The sequence below is a fragment of the Silurus aristotelis genome (genome assembly GCF_946808225.1).
Source record: "Silurus aristotelis genome assembly, chromosome: 17".
Taxonomy (NCBI): Eukaryota; Metazoa; Chordata; class Actinopteri; order Siluriformes; family Siluridae; genus Silurus; species Silurus aristotelis.
In genome coordinates this window covers 14,262,550-14,284,848 of record NC_139590.1, presented here as the reverse complement: position 1 = coordinate 14,284,848, position 22,299 = coordinate 14,262,550, and the positions used below count along the sequence as shown (strand labels likewise).

At 40.4% G+C, this 22,299-nt stretch overlaps 1 protein-coding gene across 1 annotated transcript; it reads right to left on the bottom strand.

The window, feature by feature from the left end:
- Positions 1-5,753: 5,753 nt before the first annotated feature.
- On the bottom strand, positions 5,754-14,697 carry LOC310739750 (uncharacterized protein). The gene is made up of 5 exons (XM_083565977.1): positions 13,486-14,697; positions 12,170-12,279; positions 8,585-8,686; positions 8,304-8,477; positions 5,754-6,632 (listed from the first exon to the last, which is right to left on the bottom strand). The coding sequence occupies exons 1-5, from the start codon at positions 13,580-13,582 to the stop codon at positions 6,426-6,428; spliced, it is 690 nt and encodes a 229-aa protein (XP_083422103.1). The 5' UTR covers positions 13,583-14,697; the 3' UTR covers positions 5,754-6,425.
- Between the last annotated feature and the right edge of the window lie 7,602 nt (positions 14,698-22,299).

Below are 22,299 nucleotides of genomic sequence, written 5' to 3'. Positions count from 1 at the left end.
ATGAATCTTGAATGTCAATAACGAAGGCGAGTGAACGAAATCAGATCGACCAATGATCAACTGGTTCTCTGAAAAAGGTCAAAAGTGAATCTTGTGAACCTTCATTTGGCAACAACGCAAAACAAAGATTTACAATATCTGAAAATGGATGAACAACTAAGAAATGAACGGACACTAATACAGTACAGAAAAAGTGTGAATCCTGTTCGGTCTCTTGCACTCAATATGAATCAAATATGCAATCAAATAAAAACATTTGTGCTGCTGAAATCCATAGATACAGAAGAAATTTAGATTTTGTGCATTTTCAATTATTGTAATCCAAACCGTAGTTTATATCAGGAAATATTAAAACTGTGCACCATCATAATGACAACTTGCCTAAACATTCTGAAGATCTTGTTTGTGAACAATGACAAAGGGACTTTTCATTCTAATGGGAATGATATGCCATGATTCAATCCATTAACACTAGTTAATCATGAGTGTCTGTGAAAGTGTGTATGCAGAAACTACCCTGAGATGCAGCCTGAGCAGCAGCTCAAAAAGATGTTCTTGGTTGGCTTTGCATGTTTCAGAGATAATATGGTACACAGCATTCACTATCTTGGTTAGAATGACAGAGAGCTAACTAGTGGGTGGTACTGGCAAATTTGCGGTAAATAGAAATACACATTAGTTTAATGTGTTTTCCACATCAATTTATGAAGTTTATTACATCATTGGTTTTAATTTTTAATATTTCAGTGTGCATTTACAGATGCCCTTATCTAGAGCAACCTAAAAAATCTCATTTAAACTTACCTTGCTCAAGGGCTCAGGAGTAGGAGTTCGGTGGTGCTGGGATCTGAACTCACAATCTTCTCCAGTCCATCTTTATCACAGAGCTACCACTTCCCTTGTGTGCCACTGCAGATCCAGATCCCTGTTACAGTCTGTCTTCTGCTGTTGTAGATTCAATAATATATGCATTGTGAGATTCCTTTCTCTTCACCAGGGTTGTTACTGGAGTTACTGTAACCTTCCTGTCAGCTAAAACCAGTCTGACAATTCTTTTCTGATCTTTCTTCAACAAGATGCATGACCCTGTGAAAACTCTAGGGACTGTTGTGCATGTAGTACATCAGCAGAAGATCAGCAGTTCCTGAAATGCTCAAACTAGCCAACAACTATTCCACAGTTTATATGTCCCAATGTTTCCCTTCCTAATGTTTGATGTCAGTATTAATCATAGCTCTTTGTTTGTAACTACGTGATTTTATGTACTGCGCTGCTGTATTGGTTAACTTCATGAATGAGTAGTTGTGCATGAGTTCCTAATATTGTGAAAAGTAAAAATCAAAGTAGATCATTTTTTTTATTTGTAATTTTACTTGTTTTGATTTCATTTTAGCAGTTCCTTTTAAGTGTCATTTGTTCTTTAGCAGTCAGGTTTGAGGTAAATCGAATACAAACATTACTTACCATGTCCATTTTATTTTACTTTCTTTTTTCCATAGTAACATCTCTTTCATCTTTTTTACCACAAATTGTTAAGTTATCTATGAGGAGATATTGAGACCTTGATGTACAAAACATCAAGTTTAACGCTTGATTGCGGACGCTTGACGCTTGATTGCGGGCGCTTCTCTGGCAGACGAGCTAAAAACCTTTTACGCTCGTTACGAGGCTGCAGCTAACCATGCTAGCGGCGCTAGCAGCACAAACAGCGTGCACGCTGAGAGAGCCGGAGAGGTGAACACGTTCACCATCTCGGAGCATGACGTGAGAAGGGCATTCAAGAGAGTGAATACCAGAAAGGCAGCAGGACCAGATGGCATCACAGGTTGGGTTCAAAAAGCCTGCGCCGACCAGCTAGCACCAGTGTTCACTGAGAGATTCAACCTTTTACTGGAACAATCTGTTGTCCCCTCATGTTTTAAACAGTCCACCATTGTTCCTGTCCCGAAGAAACCCCAGCCCGCCTGCCTTAATGATTATTGCCCTGTAGCCTTGACCTCAGTAGTGATCAAGTGCTTTGAAAGACTGGTCAAAGACTTTATCACTGCATCACTACCAGACACACTGGACCCACTACAGTTCGCGTACCGTCAGAACCGTTCCACTGAGGACACCATTGCTCATCTTCTCCACACTACGATGAGCCACCTGGACCAAAGAAATGGGAATTATACAAAGATGCTGTTTGTGGACTACAATTCAACATTTAACACCATAATTCCCTCCACACTCACCTCTAAGTTGGACATCCCCAGGGTTGTGTTCTGAGCCCCCTGCTGTACTCACTGTACACATATGACTGTGTGGCCACTTCCAACTCCACAACCATCTTCAAGTTTGCTGATGACACTGTTGTGGTGGGTCTGATCTTCAACAACGACGAGACGGCCTACCTACAGGAGGTTAAAAACCTGGAGAGATGGTGCCAGGAGAACAACCCTCTCCTGAACATCAGCAAGACTAAGGAGTTAATCGTGGACTTCAGCACGTAGCAGGAGCGGTCATACCAACTGCTAAACATCAACGGGACCCCAGTGGAGAGAGTGGACAGTTTCCGGTACCTAGGTGTTCACATCACACAGGACCTGTCTTGGTCCTGTCACATCAATACCCTGGTGAAGAAGGCCTGGCAACGTTTGTACCATCTGGGACTTTAAACTACCCTCTCAAGTATGCAGGACAGGCGAGCCCTCCAGAGGGTGGTGCGTTCAGCTGAACGTACCATCCACACTGAGCTCCCTAACCTGCAGGACATCTACAGCACGCGGTGCCGGACCTGAGCTAGGAATATTATGAAGGACCTCAGCCATTCCAATAATGGACTCTTTTCTTTGTTGCGTTCAGGGAAACACTTCTGCTCCCTGAAAGCAAACACAGAGAGAATGAGGTGGAGCTTCTTCCCGCAGGCCATTCAGAGTTTAAACCAGGAAACACCCAGGATCTAAAAACTGGCCCACTCTCTCCATCATCAAACTTTTTTTCACTGCACATATCTCACTTTTCGCGCTACGACACTTTAAACTCTGGACTCGCACAGCACAGTGCACTTTATATTTTATACCACACCATGCCGCACACGGACACTTTAAACCTCACCATACCGCACACGGACACTTTATGGACACTTTACACCACAAAATACCGCACACGGACACTTTATGGACACTTTACACCACACCATACCGCACACGGACACTTTTTGGACAATCAAAAACCACCCTTAAATTGTTTACTGTTGTTTTACTGTTGTTTACTGTTTAACTGCTTACTGCTATAAGCATTTTTTTGTATATACATCTTTTTCTCTCATATATATATATATTTATATATTCTTATTCTTTTATATAGTTTTTTATACTTTATTTATCTGCCTTCCTTTTCTTTGTTTTATTTTTCACCCCATTCTATTCCCTCATGCCGGACCGTCGTAAAACGGTTTCACATAATTTGAAACACACAGTCTGCTGCCGCTATAGCGGACAAGGGAGTTTGTGCTTTTTAGGTCCTCTGTCACATGACAAGCTGTGTTTTTATTTAATTATTTTTATTAACTTCAAGAGAGAAAAGAAGCCACAGGTGAGGGAATTGCTGGTAAGTGATAACAGAAACTACCATGTCTCAGGAACGTTCCACATCATTACATGTAAGAGGAAATGTTGGTTAAAATATTACATGCCTTTTAAAGGTAGTGTAGATGAACACTTGGGACATGCTGTTGTTGAAGAATAATCTACTCTGTGTTCATTATTTTCCGTTCGCAGCATATCCTGTTGTGTTTGACGACCTTCATAAAAGTCTTATTTATTCTTGTTTTTAAAAGAATCACGCGATTTATTAGACGTAATAAAAAGCTCAAGATGTCAAAGCACCACCTCATATAAACTACCATTCAATCAATTGAAACATATTTGAATAGTATTTTTTTTAATGTTCGGTCACAGATGTAGTGCTCATTCCTACAAAACACAATGTTGAATGAAATAAACATATAATTGATAAGTATATTAGAACTTTCAAGACTTTTACCAGCTCTTTTCTTTTTGTTTTTATGCTATTTAACAAAAACTTTCAAACTGACCTAATGTCAGTGATGACTAGAGCCTCCACATGGTTCCTCATTTTAATTGGCTTTGTCCTAGACCATCCATGACCTGAAGTGTCAAGTCACACTGAAGACAATTGTTAAAGAGATTACCCAACTGTTGCATTCCCAGCATCTTTTCTTGGGCCACAGTGACATGTCGTTGACACTGCAGTGACTTTCTCCCTGAGGGCCAGCAGTAGCTGTAAAGTCTTAAATCACTTTGCTCCTTGTCTCTCATCAGAAAGCTTAAGTACAATAGTACCTTTAGGAGCATTTATAATTCTATAATTCTCAAAAGCTCGTTTGAGCTTTTACACCAGGGGTCACCAACATTGCGGGCACCAGGTCGCCCGCAAGGACCACATGAGTAGCCTGCGGGCCTTTTCTAAAAATAGCTGTTTCCAACTTGGTTAAATCATTGTTGATAATTATTGTGAAAAATCATTAACATGATCAGTGTCTTCACATAGATGAATATCATTAATTATTAATAATAACATATAATAAAAGGTAAATTGAGCAAATTTGTTATTTCAGATCAAACTGACGACTGTGTGTATCAAAATGGTAGCCCTACACATTAATCGGTACCCAAGAAGTAGCTCTCAGTTTCAAAAAGGCTGGTGACCCGTTTTACACACTATGGCAAGGCACAGTGTTTCTGCATCTGCCCTCTAGGAGTCGCCATTTGACACTTAGCAGCTTCAGGTCTACCAGAAAGACCTCTTGGAGATTTAAAAGAGCTTCACAGGATTTGGAAAAATCTGTGATGGAGCAAAATGATTTTTTAAAAGATGCTTATTAATTCCACACATCCATCCATGACCATCCATATTTTGCCCAATTAGCTCTCACAAACTTTAGTGATATAGACAGAATAATAGATATAACATTTTTACACATATTCATAAATGGATTGCTTTAATCGTTATTAAATACAAAGTCTTGGTAGCAAATCCAACAATTTCAAAAGTTGCTCAAATTGACAAAAATGGCTGTCTGCTGTACCACTCCACCCACTGGCTGCACGAGTACATTCAAATGAACAGAGTTGCAAATAAGGCTGAATTTGTTAAATGCAAAAGGAGCCAGAAACAAAAGAACAAGTGTGTTCAGTGGTGTTCTGTTTTGTCCTGACAGAGAGGAAAAGTTAAAATAATAATTTACAGATGCAGGATCGACAAGTTCGAATCTCTTGATTTAATCATTGCCTCAATTCTTTGCTGACTAAGGATTTTAACCCCAGACATGGACTAAATTTATTCTTTAACTACAGCTGGAGAGAGAGAAAGTGTGTCTGTGTGTGTGTGTGTGTGTGTGTGTGTGTGTGTGTGTGTGTGTGTGTGTGTGTGTGTGTGTGTGTGTGTGTGTGTTTTGGGAAGACTGCATGATGGATAGTCAAACCTAAGGGAGTAGCATCTTTCCTGGCTAATTTAATTAATTTGTCTTTTAAAGATATTTTATGTCCATTTTAAATATTTCTATTAGTTTCATACACACCTACAAAACGTCTGAAGCAATATTAGACTTGGTGTGAGGTTTCGTTCAGGAGTGAATGACAACATAGTTAGACATCGTTTGATGCACAAAGCAGAGAGCAAATCTGCGGTTCTTGTTGGATATTATTGTTTACTACATGTAAAAACTCATTCACGAATTCAATCCAAAGTAATAAAAACATTCAGAGCTTTAATAGATACATTTGGTAGCCCAACCCAAGCTCCACCTCTGATGCTTTCTCTGACCTAATAATAGTTTGACATGCTTTCAGCCATGCTTTGTAAAAATGTGGCTAGAGATCAAAATAACAGCACATCTTGGATTATTTTACAATTTCTTGAACCGAGACATGATACCCGATCACATGTAACTCATATTTATGAGGAAACAATAGTAGTGTCGTATTACTAATTCAGCAGGAGTTGTGATTAAACAAAAGAAAAAAGAAAACAACCAGAATACAAGGGATCAGGAAAAGCAAGAATATATCTAAAAAGAAAATATACAAAAAAACCAATAGCAATCATCTCTTTCGAGATTTTAAAGGTACCTGAGCAAGTTTAGTCACATTTAATAAGGCTGAATGATGGTTGTCTTTTTTTCCATAGCTGGAATTTGTCTGTCTTGGATTTACCTGAATACTGGTTGCATTTTCCTCATGGCTTTGTATCTGTGTTACTGTGCTTGTGTAAAACTTCTTCTTTCTCACTTCTTTGGCCTTTGAGCTGCTGCACCAGTTTAACCAGATATTGCCATATTCCACATTGTTTGAAAACAACAATAGTTTTTCATTTGTCCATCAGCATCACTGGAGAGACTATATCAGATTAATTCTCCTTCATTACTCTGAATCCCTTGGCTGAGGTTCATTATCAGTATCTGGTGAGGTAGTACTGTGTGCTAGTTCCTCATACTGAGGCAATGCATTCATGGGCTGAGGGGGAACCAATGGTGGCCTCGATGGTGGTGGTATGGGGTTAAATGGGGCGTCCTGGGTCTGAAGAGACTGAAGAGTTTGACGAACGGTCTCCTCGTATGTGGGCGGCTCCTGTGAGACACAAAAAATGACAAGAAGTTAATTTACAAAAATATATATAAATTAACTGTCATTTAACCATCCAAGCATTTGGTTATTTGAGATGATCGAAGACAGTTGGGATAAACAGCAAAGCAAAGCTAAGTCCTGTCTCACCTTCAAGAAAAAATATTTGCCATCTATACCATTTGATTTGTTGTTAAAAAATGGCTTGCAGTAGCCTTTGATTTTCTTTTATTGCACAATTGCACAATCAAGAACAATAGCACCACCAATAAATAGTGGTTACAGTAAAAACAAAAAAAGAATAAAATACAATAAATGGTATGAGATTTAGACTGGAGCTTTTTTGGAGCCCATATACAATAGTAGATTCATGCAGTCTTGAGGACATGCCAGGATATAACGTATAAACAAAAGTTTGTGATCAACTGATCATAAGATTTGAACATCATTTTTGAACATCCTATTCCATATTTAGTCCCTATTTTCTGTTTTAATAACCTCCACTCTAATATGAAGACTCTTATAGGAAGATTTTTTAATTCAGCCACAAGGTTGAGTAAAGTTTTAATAAAGTTAGGTACTGGTGTAGGTGAGGTGAGGAGGCCTGAGTGCAGTCAAAGTTTCAATTTATCCCAAAGGTGTTCATTAGGGTTGAGCTCAGAGCTCTACGGCAGGCCACCCAAGATCTTCCATTTCAGCCCATGCGTACCATATCTTCATAGAGCTGGTTTTGCGCACAGGGGCATTGTCACGCTGGAACAGATTTCCCTTTCCTAGTTCAAGTAAAGGAGAAACTAAATTCTACTGCATCCATAGACATCCAATACAAAAGTTGCGTGGTAACAGTTTAACAGCTCAACCATACGTGTTATAATAGAAACACTATGTTACTAATGAGTAATGACCAGCTGTCTCTGGGGAAGATATTCATCAATTATTTCTACGATTATTTATTATTAGTCAGTGTTAGGAAGGTTTTTAATATTGTTGCTGCCATGTCTGTTAGTGATTTACCCTGTCTGCAAAATATTAACACTAAGCCGTATTTACATAGTACATTTGCATGGTGATGCAAGGTCATTGCACAGCTGATTCTTTCTTCCTCCTCTCTTTGTCTTTTAATGTAGGACTGGAGTATAGCAGTAGCCTCCGGTTTCAGATCTGACAATTAGGAACAAGTTAATACCCCCCGTGAATGAGGGTAACATTCCGTAAGTGACGAAATGAGGGGGCTGGTCCACCTATTGACAGGGTCACAGGGAGGAGTGTAGGAATAGACAATAAACCACATTCTATTCTGCTGTTTACTTTTCAGCATTCATTGTGTTTGACAGGCCTTTTTTTCCCCTCCATTAGTTCATGCACTCATGTGTTACTCCCAAGTCATAGAGCGCTCCACAAACCTGACATCAAAGCCTACTGAAATGAACTCCATAGCAACAGAACAGGTGAGCAGCTGTTTGCATCTGCGTCACTGTGACACACTCATAACAGAGCAGACCAAAAAAAGATTCAGGATAATTCCCACAACAAAATACCATTATCAATTAGTTCAATTACAGAGCAGACTGGAGCTGTAACTCTGGGTCAATATGGGGCACAAGCTTTAGCTATTCTATTTAAATATTTCACCTCAGAAGTGCACTTTTGTTAACACATCAGGTGAAAATCTCTTACCTCGGCTGATGCCGCGGGTCCATTCAGACCAAAGCGGTCTGCGATCATCATGTGGATCTGCCGCTGTCTGTCCTTCTTACGCACGCTCTCATAAGAGGGCAGATGAGGTATAGACAGGTCCATAGGTGGAAGGCAGTATGTGTTAGACACGCCCACATAAAACAGCTGCCCTGACTGATACATGTAAAGATTTCTGATTGTAACAGAATTATAGCATATATAAAATATTTTAATATTAGCTCAATGAGGGAATGCATCACTGTTCAAGAAACGTTATTTACCCGTGGGTTGATGTTATCAAGGGTTTCAAGGGAAGGGGGTAAATCAGTACAAGGTGAGCCCACTAACGTCTGCCTGCTGCTGTAGTGCTGAGAGGAAGGCTCCTGTAGAAACAACAAAAAAACAAAAACATTTATATTTGAACATTAATTTGTGATAGAAGAGTATCTGCAAGAGTGAAAGGGAAGGTTTATAGGAGTGTGGTGAGACCTGTGATGTTGTATGGTTTAGAGACAGTGGCATTGAGTAAAAGACAGGAGGTGGAGCTGGAGGTAGCAGAGCTGAAGATGTTGAGGTTTTGTTGGGAGAAACGAGGATGGACAAGATTAGAAATGAGTTTATCAGAGGGACAGCACATGTAGGACGTTTTGGAGATACGGTGAGGGAGGCGAGATTGAGATGGTTTGGACATGTGCAGAGGAGGGACATGGGGTATATCGGTAGAAGAATGCTGAGGATGGAGCCATCAGGAAGGAGGAAAAGAGGAAGACCAAGGAGAAGGTTTATGGATGTGGTGAGTGAAGACATGCAGGTAGTTGGTTTGAAAGAGGCAGATGTAGAGGACAGGATAGTGTGGAGACGGATAATCCGTTGTGGCTGAAAGAAGAAGAAAAAAACATTTATATGTAAGCATTAGCAAGACTTCAGGCAAAGTGTTTTGTTTGTTTGTTTGTTATTTTGATTACATTTTTGTGCCTTGGTTACTACTGTATCCATAGCATTCACATGACACGTGTGTAAAGTTCATCATACTGGTGGCTTTTGGATGAGCGCCGTAGCATGTCACACCGTTTTTTTATATCAAAATATATTCTCACACTGACAGATGTCTTCACAGATATCTTTTGTTGTAATGACTGCAAGTGGTGAACATATCATATAATGCACTCTAAAACCACAATCTTTACTTATAACCTATAATTATTTACAAATTTAGATAAAAAATCATATATTATAAACCTGGGGTAAGTGGGTTTAAGAGGTTACTAAATTCATCTTGTGTCTGAATGACAGAACATGGCTATAAATTCATGTCCTTTCCCTCTTCATGTTGTCACTGTGTCTTCTCTTATTCTCACTTCTACAGAGTTAAGCCTAGACCCCATTTAGGGACCTTTGGTCGGCCATAAATTATAGCGCCATTGACTGGACCACCAAGTAACTTCCTCACAGCCACCCGCCCCCATGCCAAAAGTGATTAGGGCTGGCCACCACTCTATGATGCTGGGGGGGACTCTTCTGTCTCAGCCGGACATTATGTGATTACCCAAAGTCTAAATAGAAGCCTTTGTTTCCAAAGACAATGCAGCACCACACTGTGTCATCCAGGGCCCTTAGTAACCAACCCCGCAGACTAGCCATTTAAAGGCTTAGCTCTGTTCTTCGCTTGTTTCTCCAGCAGGTACCACTTAACGAGCATGCTCTGTTATACAGCTCTGTATGTCGCTCAAGTAACAGTCATCAATTTGTAGCATTGGAGCATGTGAGGTTGTGCAGTGGAGTTATATCGCCTACAAAGTCATCTCTGTTGCTTCAGAGGTGGCCATCGCTGCCGTACAAGCCCATCAAACTGCGTAATGAGGCGCATCACATCGCCGCCTTCAACAGTGACGTCATTCGCTATGACGTGCTTTGACCTTTCCCACTGCTCCCCCAACCAGAACTAAGAGAGACACATTTGGTAAAGGAAGGGTCAGGGGTTACTTTTTCTCATTGGTTCACACTTTCAAGAGTCTTGGCTGTTTTGAGGGGAAAAAAAGAGAGACATCCTTTTGTTTGGCACCCCTGATTCAGGCAGTGTGAAAAAGCACAAGCGTGTAAAATCAAGAGCGAAGTCAGGGGACAATCTCTTCAGCAGTGCGCTTTTTTCAGAGCTTAAACTAAAACCAAGCTTTTGTCTCCACAATCCTCCCCATCACCCACAGGAAGGTCCAGCTACCTGATGAAAAACCTTAATAAATAAGATGAAAGTCTTTAAAAAAATAAAAAATCTGTATAATAAATGGTTCCAGAAATAAGGGAATGGTACAAATCTTTAGCTCTTCTTGCAGCATTATTAAATGTTATATACTGGTGTCATAAAAGGTGTTATGAGCCATTTCCTAAACATGTAATAATATAATGATAAAGTTCTACTTCTTCCTGACAAGTAACTTTAGCATCTGCCTGCTCAAACCTGAGCCAAATATAGAGGGAAGTAGCCATGTGTTTCCTTCTGGTTAGAGTTAGATTGGGAAAAGACTCTGTTCTGTTAAGATAAGCCTTAAGTTGTTCCTGAACCTGCACAAGATGAACATGAAGCAGGAAGAGGAAACACTAAAGATGTTATTGCTAAGCTATGGGCTGCAAGAGGGGCATGTGTCCTGTCTAACAATAGCATGGGGAAAAGCTCAAAATGATCTGTGACCTGTTTCCTACAAAAATAAAGTGTAAACCCACTAATACACGTGTGATTTTGATCAATAAATGCGGAAGACACAAGTATAGTGAAAACATACAGAAACACACTCATCACATTACTAGATTACATATTTAGTATTGCAAAAGAGCAAAAGTCAGAAAGAAAAATATTATTAAATTCTTTCGAACAAAATGCTAATATCTGTACATTGGATATTTTTCATTAAAGTGTTGTAAAGAACTGGATAGGAGCTGCTTTCAGGTCAGAAAGTCCTCCTGTGGTAAAGTATGTGTGAAAGAAACAGTGCGAGAGGTCAGATGATATATCAGAGAGCAGAACTTGGAACCCAGCAGCAGTATAAAGGGAGATTCCCTCCTCCACAGGCTCACGTATCAGATTACTGTGCAAAGTTTGCCAAGATACAGTACACTGTGAGTCAATATGCCTTCGGGAACAATCAAGCCATTCTGTCCTTTTTAGTGGAAGTTCTATCTGTATAGATATCACATGACACATATCACTTTCGCTTGCACTAAAAATGCACTGGCACAAAATGCCATACTTATAAACATTGCCGCACTAATTTTACACCCCTTGGAACACAAATGCTAGTTTTGTTGTGTGTGCATTTGGTAGCTTGCAAGATGCTCCTTTACATATAATAATAAATATCTTGAAGATCAAGCACATGATGGACAAACAAATTCCATCCAAATATCGGAAATATATGAAAAACATCTACTGAAGCAAAACATCTACTAAGCAGTTGAATGAATGAGTCTGGATTTGAATTGCAGATAGAATGTGACTAAATCCAGGCAATGAAAGCTTCCAGTCTGCTAACACACTTAAACAGACTGTAAACTATATAGCATTAATCGTTAAACAATAATAGTAACCTACAGTATTCAGAGGAACTTATCTGATGGTATTGGAAATACTTCCTAAGAACAACTCTAAGTTAGAGCGGGGATATCTCCGGAAAAGGGAGATGTCTCTGAAGTTGACCTACAATAAAGATGTGGTCCAGCAGAGCAGCAAATGAAGCTTTAGAAAAACCTGCCAGTGGAATATTTCTGTCAAAAAAACAAACAAACAAAAAAAAAAACACCCAAAATACGCAATTGGGCTGATGTGCCTTTTTTCTGTGGTTTAAGAAGTGTGAGTAGGACGTAACGAGTCTCACCAAGTCAGCATGTGAGTCTTGATAAGCCCGTGATTTACAGCAGAACGGGAGTTTGCAGTAGATGACAGACCCCAGCAGAACAAGCAGGACAACAACCACCAGACAAGATACTGAGAAGAGAAAAGAAAGGAGAATCATCAATTTGGGTGTTAAATGTGCTGTTGATAGTCATGTTAAGCTTCATTCATCAGCTGCTTTACCAATCAGCTGAAAGGACTGTGCTTTCTCAGAAATAAAGGTACATAACTATACTTTTTAAGGAGGTACCTTATTCAAGGCTATTTTTCATACGTATTTCCTACAAATGTGGTGTTTCTTTAATGGGCTTAGCTGTCTTTAAGGTCCAATTATTATATTGATAAGTAGGTTGGAGGTTTTGGCCCCACCACCACCAAACTGACACTGTTGAGCCCTTTAGCAAGGCCCTTATCCCTATCTGCTCACAGAGAGGCTAATCACTATCCTTCAATACCAAGACATTTCATTTGAACAAAACTTATAGGACAAAACTATTAGATTTCTACACTAAGTCATTGTCCTAAATATGTAATTGTGAAAGGGGTTTGCAAGTGAACAAGACACTTAACCTTAAATGGCTCAGATGTATTAAAGAGATAAATACAAGCCGCCCTGGAGAAGGGCATCTGCCAAATGCATTTAAATGTAAATATAATCATTCAATCTCCAGCATTTTAATTCATATGTACACTCTTTTGGGTGGTTATGTCAGTGTCTACCTTTTACCGTGAATTACATTTTCATCAATTTTTCTTTGAGGTGCAATTATTAAAACGTTTACTCCAGTATACTTCCATTTCCATGTGAAACACATTCTATAGAGATCAACTTAATAAATGACTATTAAGTCAAAATTTATTTAACCAGTAAAACCATATTTTGGCGACTTATATTTGCCATAAGGTTTTTTTTACTCGTGAACTTTCCACAGACCGACTGAACTGTTTTTAAAATATAATTTTTATCTAACAATTTAAGTAGTTTTGGAGATATTGAGTTTTCTAGTCAATCTTTTCTAATCAAGCTGTCACACGTGCTCATACAAAACCTCTGTAATAAATACTGTATACTTACTTGATAATGGTGGGACATGGGGTTGTTATCAGTGTATAAACATCAATCAAATCAATAAGCTTCTTTAAGGATCCATGCTTTGAGAACCAGTGACAAATCAATAGTAGTACTTTTTGGAGTTGGTATTTAAAAAGGAATAAAATAAATGTGGCTACACAGTTGCATGGATCCACACTAATTGTTAGAGCAAATATAGATAGATTGCAGTCTAAACTTTTACTTACATGAAATCATGACTGCTGTGAGCTGATCTGTCGGGGTATTAGCCGGGGAAGAGGTCGGGGAAATAAAAGTGTCGTTTAGAGACGCTGGGGTGAACATCTCTGATCAGCGCGAGCACCTACAACTCAGATCTCAAAGTGATCTCATTGCGAGAAAGCGGAGAAGTTGATAGACTCCCCTCTGTCCCTCTCCATCCATCTGCACGCAGTCTGGAGCAGGTCCTCAGCGCGTCAAGTCACGATTTACCTCCTGTGTCCTAAAACTCGTGACGTCCCGAGAACGGAAGCAGGAAAGCGTTCAGGGAGAAGTCCTAAGTGGAAATGGCTTAACATGTAAACCTTTGGGAAGGATGGAGAAAGAAAAATGCTCTCTCAGGGATCAGTGAACCAGTGATCCAGTAAACAAGGGTGCGTGCTGGTGCCACTGGAAGCCTGGATCCACTGGAGGCCTGTGTATATGCCGAGATGAATTCCTTTAGCGTTTACTGGTTGTCCTGGAGATGAAGGGGAACCTCGAGCCGCCTGTAGGCAGCAAAATAAAGCGCGGCGACAGTCTACTATGGCTGGGGTAGAAAAAGTGTGTGTGTGTGTGGTGATCACCTCCGACCTATCCACAAGCTCTCTCTCTCTCTCTCTCTCTCTCTCTCTCTCTCTCTCTCTCTGTTTTTCCCCTGGGAGGACGTTTTCATCTGCGTAAAGGTGATTTACAAGATGATTTACAACTGACGCGCGTCCTCCTGCGTCAGAAACCCAAAAGCTCGGGAGAACATAAAAACAGCAAAAAACAAAACAAGACAAAAAAGCTGCGTCCTTTATACAGTATAAAAATACTCAATATAATACTTTATATGTATTTATGTCTATAAATTACTTTAACCACTTAGTCTGTTATGTATTTTGCTGGTGTGATAGCACACACATCACTTTTCTCCACATTGTTTGCAAAAAAGCAGGTTATGTTCACCCTGGATCTCAGATGGCTTCATGTCATCTATAGTCAGTTTAACGTCTTTACCTTGATAACTGGGGCAAAACCTCAAATTCTGTTCTCCAGAACACATCAGCACTTTTGTGAGCTTTTGAAATGCCATGGACTTTATACCTATTGGTTTTTTTTTTAGATAGTGTATCTCTTCTTTCATTTGTTATCCCAAACTTGGGCTCTATACGTAGAGTAGATTGTATGTAAAAAAAAAAAAAAAAGACAAAAACAAATTCTATGCCTTACTAAGTGCCGAGATTTATTTTATTTTATTTTGTTTTGTTTTATTTTTATTTTATTTTATTAAATGCTATAATTATGTATATGCAGTTTGCTGATTTTGCACAAATCTATAGCGTTGATGTTCTTCTTTAGCTTGTCTCTGACAAGAATATACATATCTGTTGCTCACTCGTCTTTTCATGCTACTGTCTTTCCCTGAAGGTCTTTACACTGGACGGCCACTATGTAAGCAAACGTTTGTGGTCACCTGACCATCGCATCCACAAGTGTGCCACAAACGGTGAAATGATGTCTGGTTTAGGTTTTAGATACCCCCTAAATGGAACTGTTATAACCAAACCTGTTTTGGCATGAATCCTGACCTCAACCCCACTAAGTGTTTTTTGAATGAATTAGAATGCTGACTATGCACTACGCTTTCTCGCACGACCTTAGTGCCTAACCCAACAGCTGTGCTCCAAAATCTAGAGAAAAGCCCTCTCAGAAGAATAGATGCAATTCTAGCAGTCATGGGGGTCAGAAGATGCTCAGCAGGCATGTGAGATTGTGAATGTTAGGTCTCAACATATTTTAGTGTACATTTCAGTCACTAAACCACAATAAATGTCTTGGTTAGTAGATGCATCTAAAACGCATCTAGCAGTGTTTCAGCGATGCAGGATTTGAGCATAGGATTATAACTATGTTTTAAGAGCGTCTCCTAAAAAAAGGTTGAAAGTACCACTATTTCAGGAAGTGAAGTATCCTTAACCATTTAAAGAACTCAAATGAAATCCTTTTCTCTGTGCAAGGCTTCTTCAACTTTTTTTTGCAACCAGACAGTGCTGTCTGAAGTAGTGTGTGGGTTGTGCACTTGTTAAAATGACTCGAGATGGATGTTAATACCAAGGAAATTGTGAAGAAGGCCACAGTCTTAAGAAGAAGGTAATGCATTTTGAAATCAGCAGTCAGAGAAGTTGGTGAAGGAGGTATTTTAAGATCCTAAGATGCAAGTATCATGGGCAAAAGCTTCTAGATTCTTATAGAAGGAGATCTTAGCAGCTTTTACACTGCATGAGAATTTGGACAGGAGAGGGTGGTATGAAAAGGGATCAGCGTCATATTGTGATTTTCTACACGTAGCTTGTCTTAATTCTCTCTAACTGCTTTGCAACACATCTGACAGCCAAGGAAGTTCCTAGGTTTAGAAGATAGAGGGCAGAGGAGGTCCATGGATGAGTAAAGTAACAAGTGGAAGTTGGCTAATTCAAGCAGGAAAGTCATAGTTGGATGGATTGAAGGTATGGAGGAAGGAATGAGTAGTGGTTGCAGTGAGTGAGGAAGAGGTATGAATAGTTAATGTCAAGCAGGAGAGTGAGAGTGAAATACCACTCCAGTCTAAATTTGAGCATTGCCAGCTGAAGTTGAAGTATCTGAGAAGTTGAAGTATTTGAGAAGTGTGAGAGGGGTGACATGAATCGCGAACAGACCCTAGAGCAGATTTTCCAGTTCTTTAAGAATGTTTCCTAGGGCAAAAAGAGGGCAATAGATAATAAGAATAGAAAGGTTATATAGAGAGGTAAAAGTCTTCTTCTTCTTCTTTCGGCTGCTCCCATTAGGGGTCGCCACAGCGGATCATCCGTCTCCATACCACCCTGTCCTCTACATTTGCCTCTTTCACACCAACTACCTGCATGTCTTCCCTCACCACATCCATGAACCTCTTCCTTGCCCTTCCTCTTTTCCTCCTACCTGGTGGCTCCATCTTCAGCCTTTTTCTACCAATATAATTCATGTCCCTTCTCTGCACATGTCCAAACCATCTCAATCTCACCTCCCTCACCTTGTCACCAAAACATCCTACATGTGCTGTCCCTCTAATAAACTAATTTCTAATCTTGTCCATCCTCGTCACTCCCAACGAAAACCTTAACATCTTCAGCTCTGCTACCTCCAGCTCCACCTCCTGTCTTTTACTCAATGCCACTGTCTCTAATCCATACAACATCGCAGGTCTCACCACAGTCCTATAAACATTCTCTTTCATTCTTGCAGATACCCTACTATCACAAATCACTCCTGTCACTCTTCTCCACCCACTCCACCCTGCCTGCACTCTTTTCTTTACTTCTCTAACACACTCTCCATTACTTTGCACTGTTGACCCCAGGTACCTGAACTCCTCCACCTTCTCCACCTCTTCTCCCTGCAACCGCATCACTCTACTGCCCTCCCTCTCATTTACACACATGTACTCTGTCTTACTCCTACTGACTTTCATTCCCCTTCTCTCCAGCGCATATCTCCACCTCTCCAGGCTCTTCTCAACCTGCTCTCTACTCTCACCACAAATCACAATATCATCTGCAAACATCATAGTCCAGGGAGACTCCTGTCTGACCTCGTCCGTCAACCTGTCCATCACCACTGCAAACAGGAAAGGGCTCAGGGCCGATCCTTGATGCAGTCCAACCTTCACCCTGAACCAGTCTGTCGTACCTACTGCACACTTCACTGCCGTCACACTGTCCTCATACATGTCCTGCACCACCCTCACATACTTCTCTGACACACCTGACTTCCTCATACAATACCACAACTCCTCTCTCGGCACCCTGTCGAACGCTTTCTCTAAATCCACAAATACACAATGCAGCTCCTCCTGTCCTTCTCTATACTTCTCCATCAACATCCTTAAAGCAAATAAGGCATCTGTGGTGCTCTTCCTCGGCATGAAACCATACTGTTGCTCACAGATGGTCACCTCTTCTTTTAGCCTGGCTTACACAACTCTTTCCCATAACTTCATGGTGTGACTGATCAACTTAATTCTCCTGTAGTTACTGCAGGTCTGCACATCTCCCTTATGCTTAAAGATCGGTACCAGCACACTCCTTCTCCATTCCTCAGGCATCCTCTCCCCTTCCAGAATCCTGTTAAACAATCTTGTTAAAAACTCCACTGCCATTTCTCCTAAACATCTCCACGCTTCTACCGGTATGTCATCTGGTCCAACCGACTTTACATTCTTCATCCTCTTAATCGCTGCTCTCACTTCCTCCTTACTAATCCTATCTACATCCTGTTTCACCAACTCCACATCCTCCAACCTTCTCTCTCTCTGATTTTCCTCATTCATCAGCTGCTCAAAATACTCCCTCCATCTTCTCAACACACTCTCCTCACTAGTCAACACATTTCCCTCTCCATCCTTTATTGCTCTAACTTGCAGTACATCCTTCCCAGCTCGGTCCCTCTGCCTGGCCAATCGGTATAAATCCTTTTCTCCTTCCTTAGTGTCCAACCTCTCATACAGCTCCTCATATGCCTTTTCCTTGGCTTTCGCCACATCCCTTTTTACCTGCTGCCACATCTCCTTGTACTCCTGCCTACTTTTCTCATCACTCTGTCGATCCCACTTCTGTTTTGCCAACCTCTTTCCCCTAATGCTCTCCTGCACTTCCTCATTCCACCACCACGCCTCCTTGTCTTGCTTTCTATTTCCAGATGTCACACCAAGTACTTTTCTAGCTGCCTCCCTCATCACTTCTGCAGTAGTTGCCCAATCATCCGGCACCTCTTCACCACCACCAAGCCCCTGTCTGACCTCTTCCCTGAACCTCACACTACACTCTTCCTCCTTCAGTTTCCACCATCTTATTCTTCTTTCAATCCTTACTTTCCTCCTCTTCTTCTTCGCCTCCAAAACCATCCTACAGACCACCATCCGATGCTGTCTAGCTACATTGTCCCCCGCCAACACCTTACAGTCTCCAATCTCCTTCAGGTTGCATCTCCTACACACACCACATTATCCACCTGTGTGCACCTTCCTCCACTCTTATACGTCACCCTATGATCCTCCTTCTTCTTAAAATACGTGTTCACCACTGCCATTTCCATCCTTTTAGCAAAATCTACCACCATCTGCCCTTCCACATTCCTCTCCTTAAAACCATACCTACCCATCACCTCCTCATCACCTCTGTTCCCTTCACCTACATGCCCATTAAAGTCTGCCCCAATCACCAATCATTCTTTCCTAGGTACACCATCTACCACTTCATCTAATTCACTCCAGAATCTTTCCTTCTCCTCCATCTCACAGCCAACTTGTGGAGCATAGGCACTGATGACATTTATCATCATCCCTTCAACTTCCACCTTCACGATCATCACCCTATCAGAAACTCTCTTCACCTCCACTACACTCTTACTGTACTCTTCCTTTAGAATCACCCCTACACCATTTCTCTTCCCATCCACACCATGATAAAACAGTTTAAACCCACCTATAATGTTCCTGGCCTTACTCCCTTTCCACTTGGTCTCCTGAACACACAGCATATCTACCTTTCTCCTCTCCATCATATCAGCTACCTCTCTCCCTTTACCCGTCATAGTACCAACATTTAAAGTACCAACCCGAACCTCTACTCTCCTACACTGCTCCTTTTCCTGCCGTCTCTGTAGACATCTTCCTCCTCTCCTTCTCCTCCTTCGGCCAACAGTAGCCCAATTTCCACCGGTACCCTGTCGGCTAACGATACCTGTGGCGGTCGTTGGTAACCCGGGCCTCGACCGATCCGGTATGAAATTCTCATTTGTGATCCGCATATTTGATTTGGCACATGTTTTACGCTGGATGCCCTTCCTAACGCAACCCTCCCCATTTACCCGGGCTTGGGACCGGCACTAAGAGTGCACTGGCTTGTGCCCCCCCTAATGGCTGGGTTAAAGGAGAGGTAAAAGTAAAATCATGAAATTCAAATGATATGGAGATACTGTATTTGTTAGCTTTATTTTTTGCTTATTTACATTTATTACTATTAATTTTATTTTTGTTTAATCTACAGAATACATCAGTTCTGGTAAGGTTCTGTTACATACTGTACATTATGCAGCAGCATTATTACTAATCCAAATAAAACTGCAGTTATATTTTTGTTGACATGACTTACTGAGTCCTAGATTTAAACAATCCAAGAAATAATCCATTCAATTAGGCTTAATAATAATAATGCTAAAAAATAAATACTAGACACAACACCCCCCCCCCCCCACACACACACACACACACACACACACACACAAACACTAATATAATAATAATAATAATAATAATAAAAATAGTAATTTCTAATGAATAATTATATCATAATAATAATATTATTATTATATTATAGCTTGTTTTAGTACTTTAAATGGAATTGAAATTTAAATACAGATTCGTTCCAATTTTAATTTAAGGTTTTAACCACTGTAATCACTTATTTGTTAAATTAACTCAAATTAAAATAAAATATGCATGAAAATATTATTATATTTAAACAGTGTTTTAATTAGTGTATTCCATTGTTGGGCTGATATTTGGGGATTGTACATTTATTTTTGGAAAAACAAGTGCAAGATTAATAGGTTACCACTTGATAGCTCCAGGGTCCCCAGTTTTATGCTGAAATCAGGTTACAGTCTGTGTGGAGTTTTGGATGAACTACCTATGTCTGCAAAAAACATGGAAGTAAGTGGATTGTCTTTGTACAGTTGCCCTAGGTGTTGGTGTGTGTGTGTGTGTGTGTGTGTGTGTGTGTGTGTGTGTGTGTGTGTGTGTGTGTGTGTGTGTATGTGTGTGTGTGTGTTTGTTTGTATGTATGTGAATTACATTAAATGTCCTGCTATTGAGAGGTTACTGTACCCAGTTTTGCCCAGTTTTCCCAGAATTGCACTCTGAATCTGCCATGACCATGATCAGGATAAATAGGTTATTGAACATGAATGAATGAATGAATAAATAAACTAAACAGCTAAATAGATCTGCTGGACAACAGGACAACAGCTCACAGCTGGATTAAATTCTGGATGAACTACTCATGTCCAAAAATACTGGCTATGTACAATTTCCCTAAGCGTTAGTGTGTGTGTGTGTGTGTGTGTGTGTGTGTGTGTGTGTGTGTGTGTGTGTGTGTGTGTGTGTGTGTGTGTGTGTGTGTGTGTGTATGTACAGTGAGGAAAATAAGTATTTGAACACCCTGCTATTTTGCAAGTTCTCCCACTTAGAAATCGTGGAGGGGTCTGAAATTGTCATCGTAGGTGCATGTCCACTGTGAGAGACATAATCTAAAAAAAAAATCCAGAAATCACAATATATGATTTTTAAACTATTTATTTGTATGATACAGCTGCAAATAAGTATGTGAACACCTGTCTATAACCTAGAATTCTGACCCTCAAAGACCTGTTAGTCTGCCTTTAAAATGTCCACCTCCACTACATTTATTATCCTAAATTAGATGCACCTGTTTGAGGTCGTTAGCTGCATAAAGACACCTGTCCACCCCATACAATCAGTAAGAATCCAACTACTAACATGGCCAAGACGAAAGAGCTGTCCAAAGACACTAGAGACAAAATTGTACACCTCCACAAGGCTGGAAAGGGCTACGGGGAAATTGCCAAGCAACTTGGTGAAAAAAGGTCTACTGTTGGAGCAATCATTAGAAAATGGAAGAAGCTAAACATGACTGTCAATCTCCCTCTGACTGGGGCTCCATGCAAGATATCACCACGTGGGGTATCAATGATCCCAAGGAAGTTGAGAAATCAGCCCAGAACTACACGGGAGGAGCTGGTCAATGACCTGAAAAGAGCTGGGACCACCGTTTCCAAGGTTACTGTTGGTAATACACTAAGACGTCATGGCATGGAAGGTTCCCCTGCTTAAACCAGCACATGTCCAGGCACGTCTTTAGTTTGCCAATGACCATTTGGATGATCCAGAGGAGTCATGGGAGAAAGCCATGTATTGTGAGATTTTGGGAAACAATTTCCTTTCCTCAGTTAGAGCATTGAAGATGGGTCGAGGCTGGGTCTTCCAACATGACAATGACCCGAAGCACACAGCCAGGATAACCAAGGAGTGGCTCTGTAAGAAGCAAATCAAGGTTCTGGCATGGCCTAGCCAATCTCCAGACCTAAACCCAATAGAGAATCTTTGGAGGGAGCTCAAATGCTGTGTTTCTCAGCGACAGGCCAGAAACCTGACTGATCTAGAGAAGATCTGTGTGGAGGAGTGGGCCAAAATCCCTCCTGCAGTGTGTGCAAACCTGGTGAAAAACTACAGGAAACGTTTGACCTCTGTAATTGTAAACAAAGGCTACTGTACCAAATATTAACCTTGACTTTCTCAGGTGTTCAAATACTTATTTGCAGCTGTATCATACAAATAAATAGTTAAAAAATCATACATTGTGATTTCTGGATTATTTATTTTTTTGATTATGTCTCTCACAGTGGACATGCACCTACGATGACAATTTCAGACCCCTCCATGATTTCTAAGTGGGAGAACTTGCAAAATAGCAGGGTGTTCAAATACTTATTTTCCTCACTGTATGTGTGCATTAAGTCAAAGGTGTTTTGAAATGGACTGGTAAATGAATTCTCCAACCTAGTGCCCAGTTTTCTTACACTCTGAATCCATCAATGGCCCTGACCAGAATAAAGAGGTTATTGATGATGAATTAATTAATTAATTAAAAAAAACTAATGAATGAATCAATAAATCAATCAATCAATTAAGAAATGAAGGAATAAAAGAATAAAACAACAAAATG

What these genes read in the sequence shown, in the direction of transcription:
- LOC310739750 (XM_083565977.1), bottom strand. Translation starts at nt 13,582, where the DNA reads ATGTTCACCCCAGCGTCTCTAAACGACACTTTTATTTCCCCGACCTCT. An exon ending in AAGACTCACATGCTGACTTG is followed by an intron (nt 8,687 to 12,169) that starts GTGAGACTCGTT and finishes TTGTTTCTACAG; the next exon opens with GAGCCTTCCTCTCAGCACTA. An exon ending in TTGATAACATCAACCCACGG is followed by an intron (nt 8,478 to 8,584) that starts GTAAATAACGTT and finishes TACATGTATCAG; the next exon opens with TCAGGGCAGCTGTTTTATGT.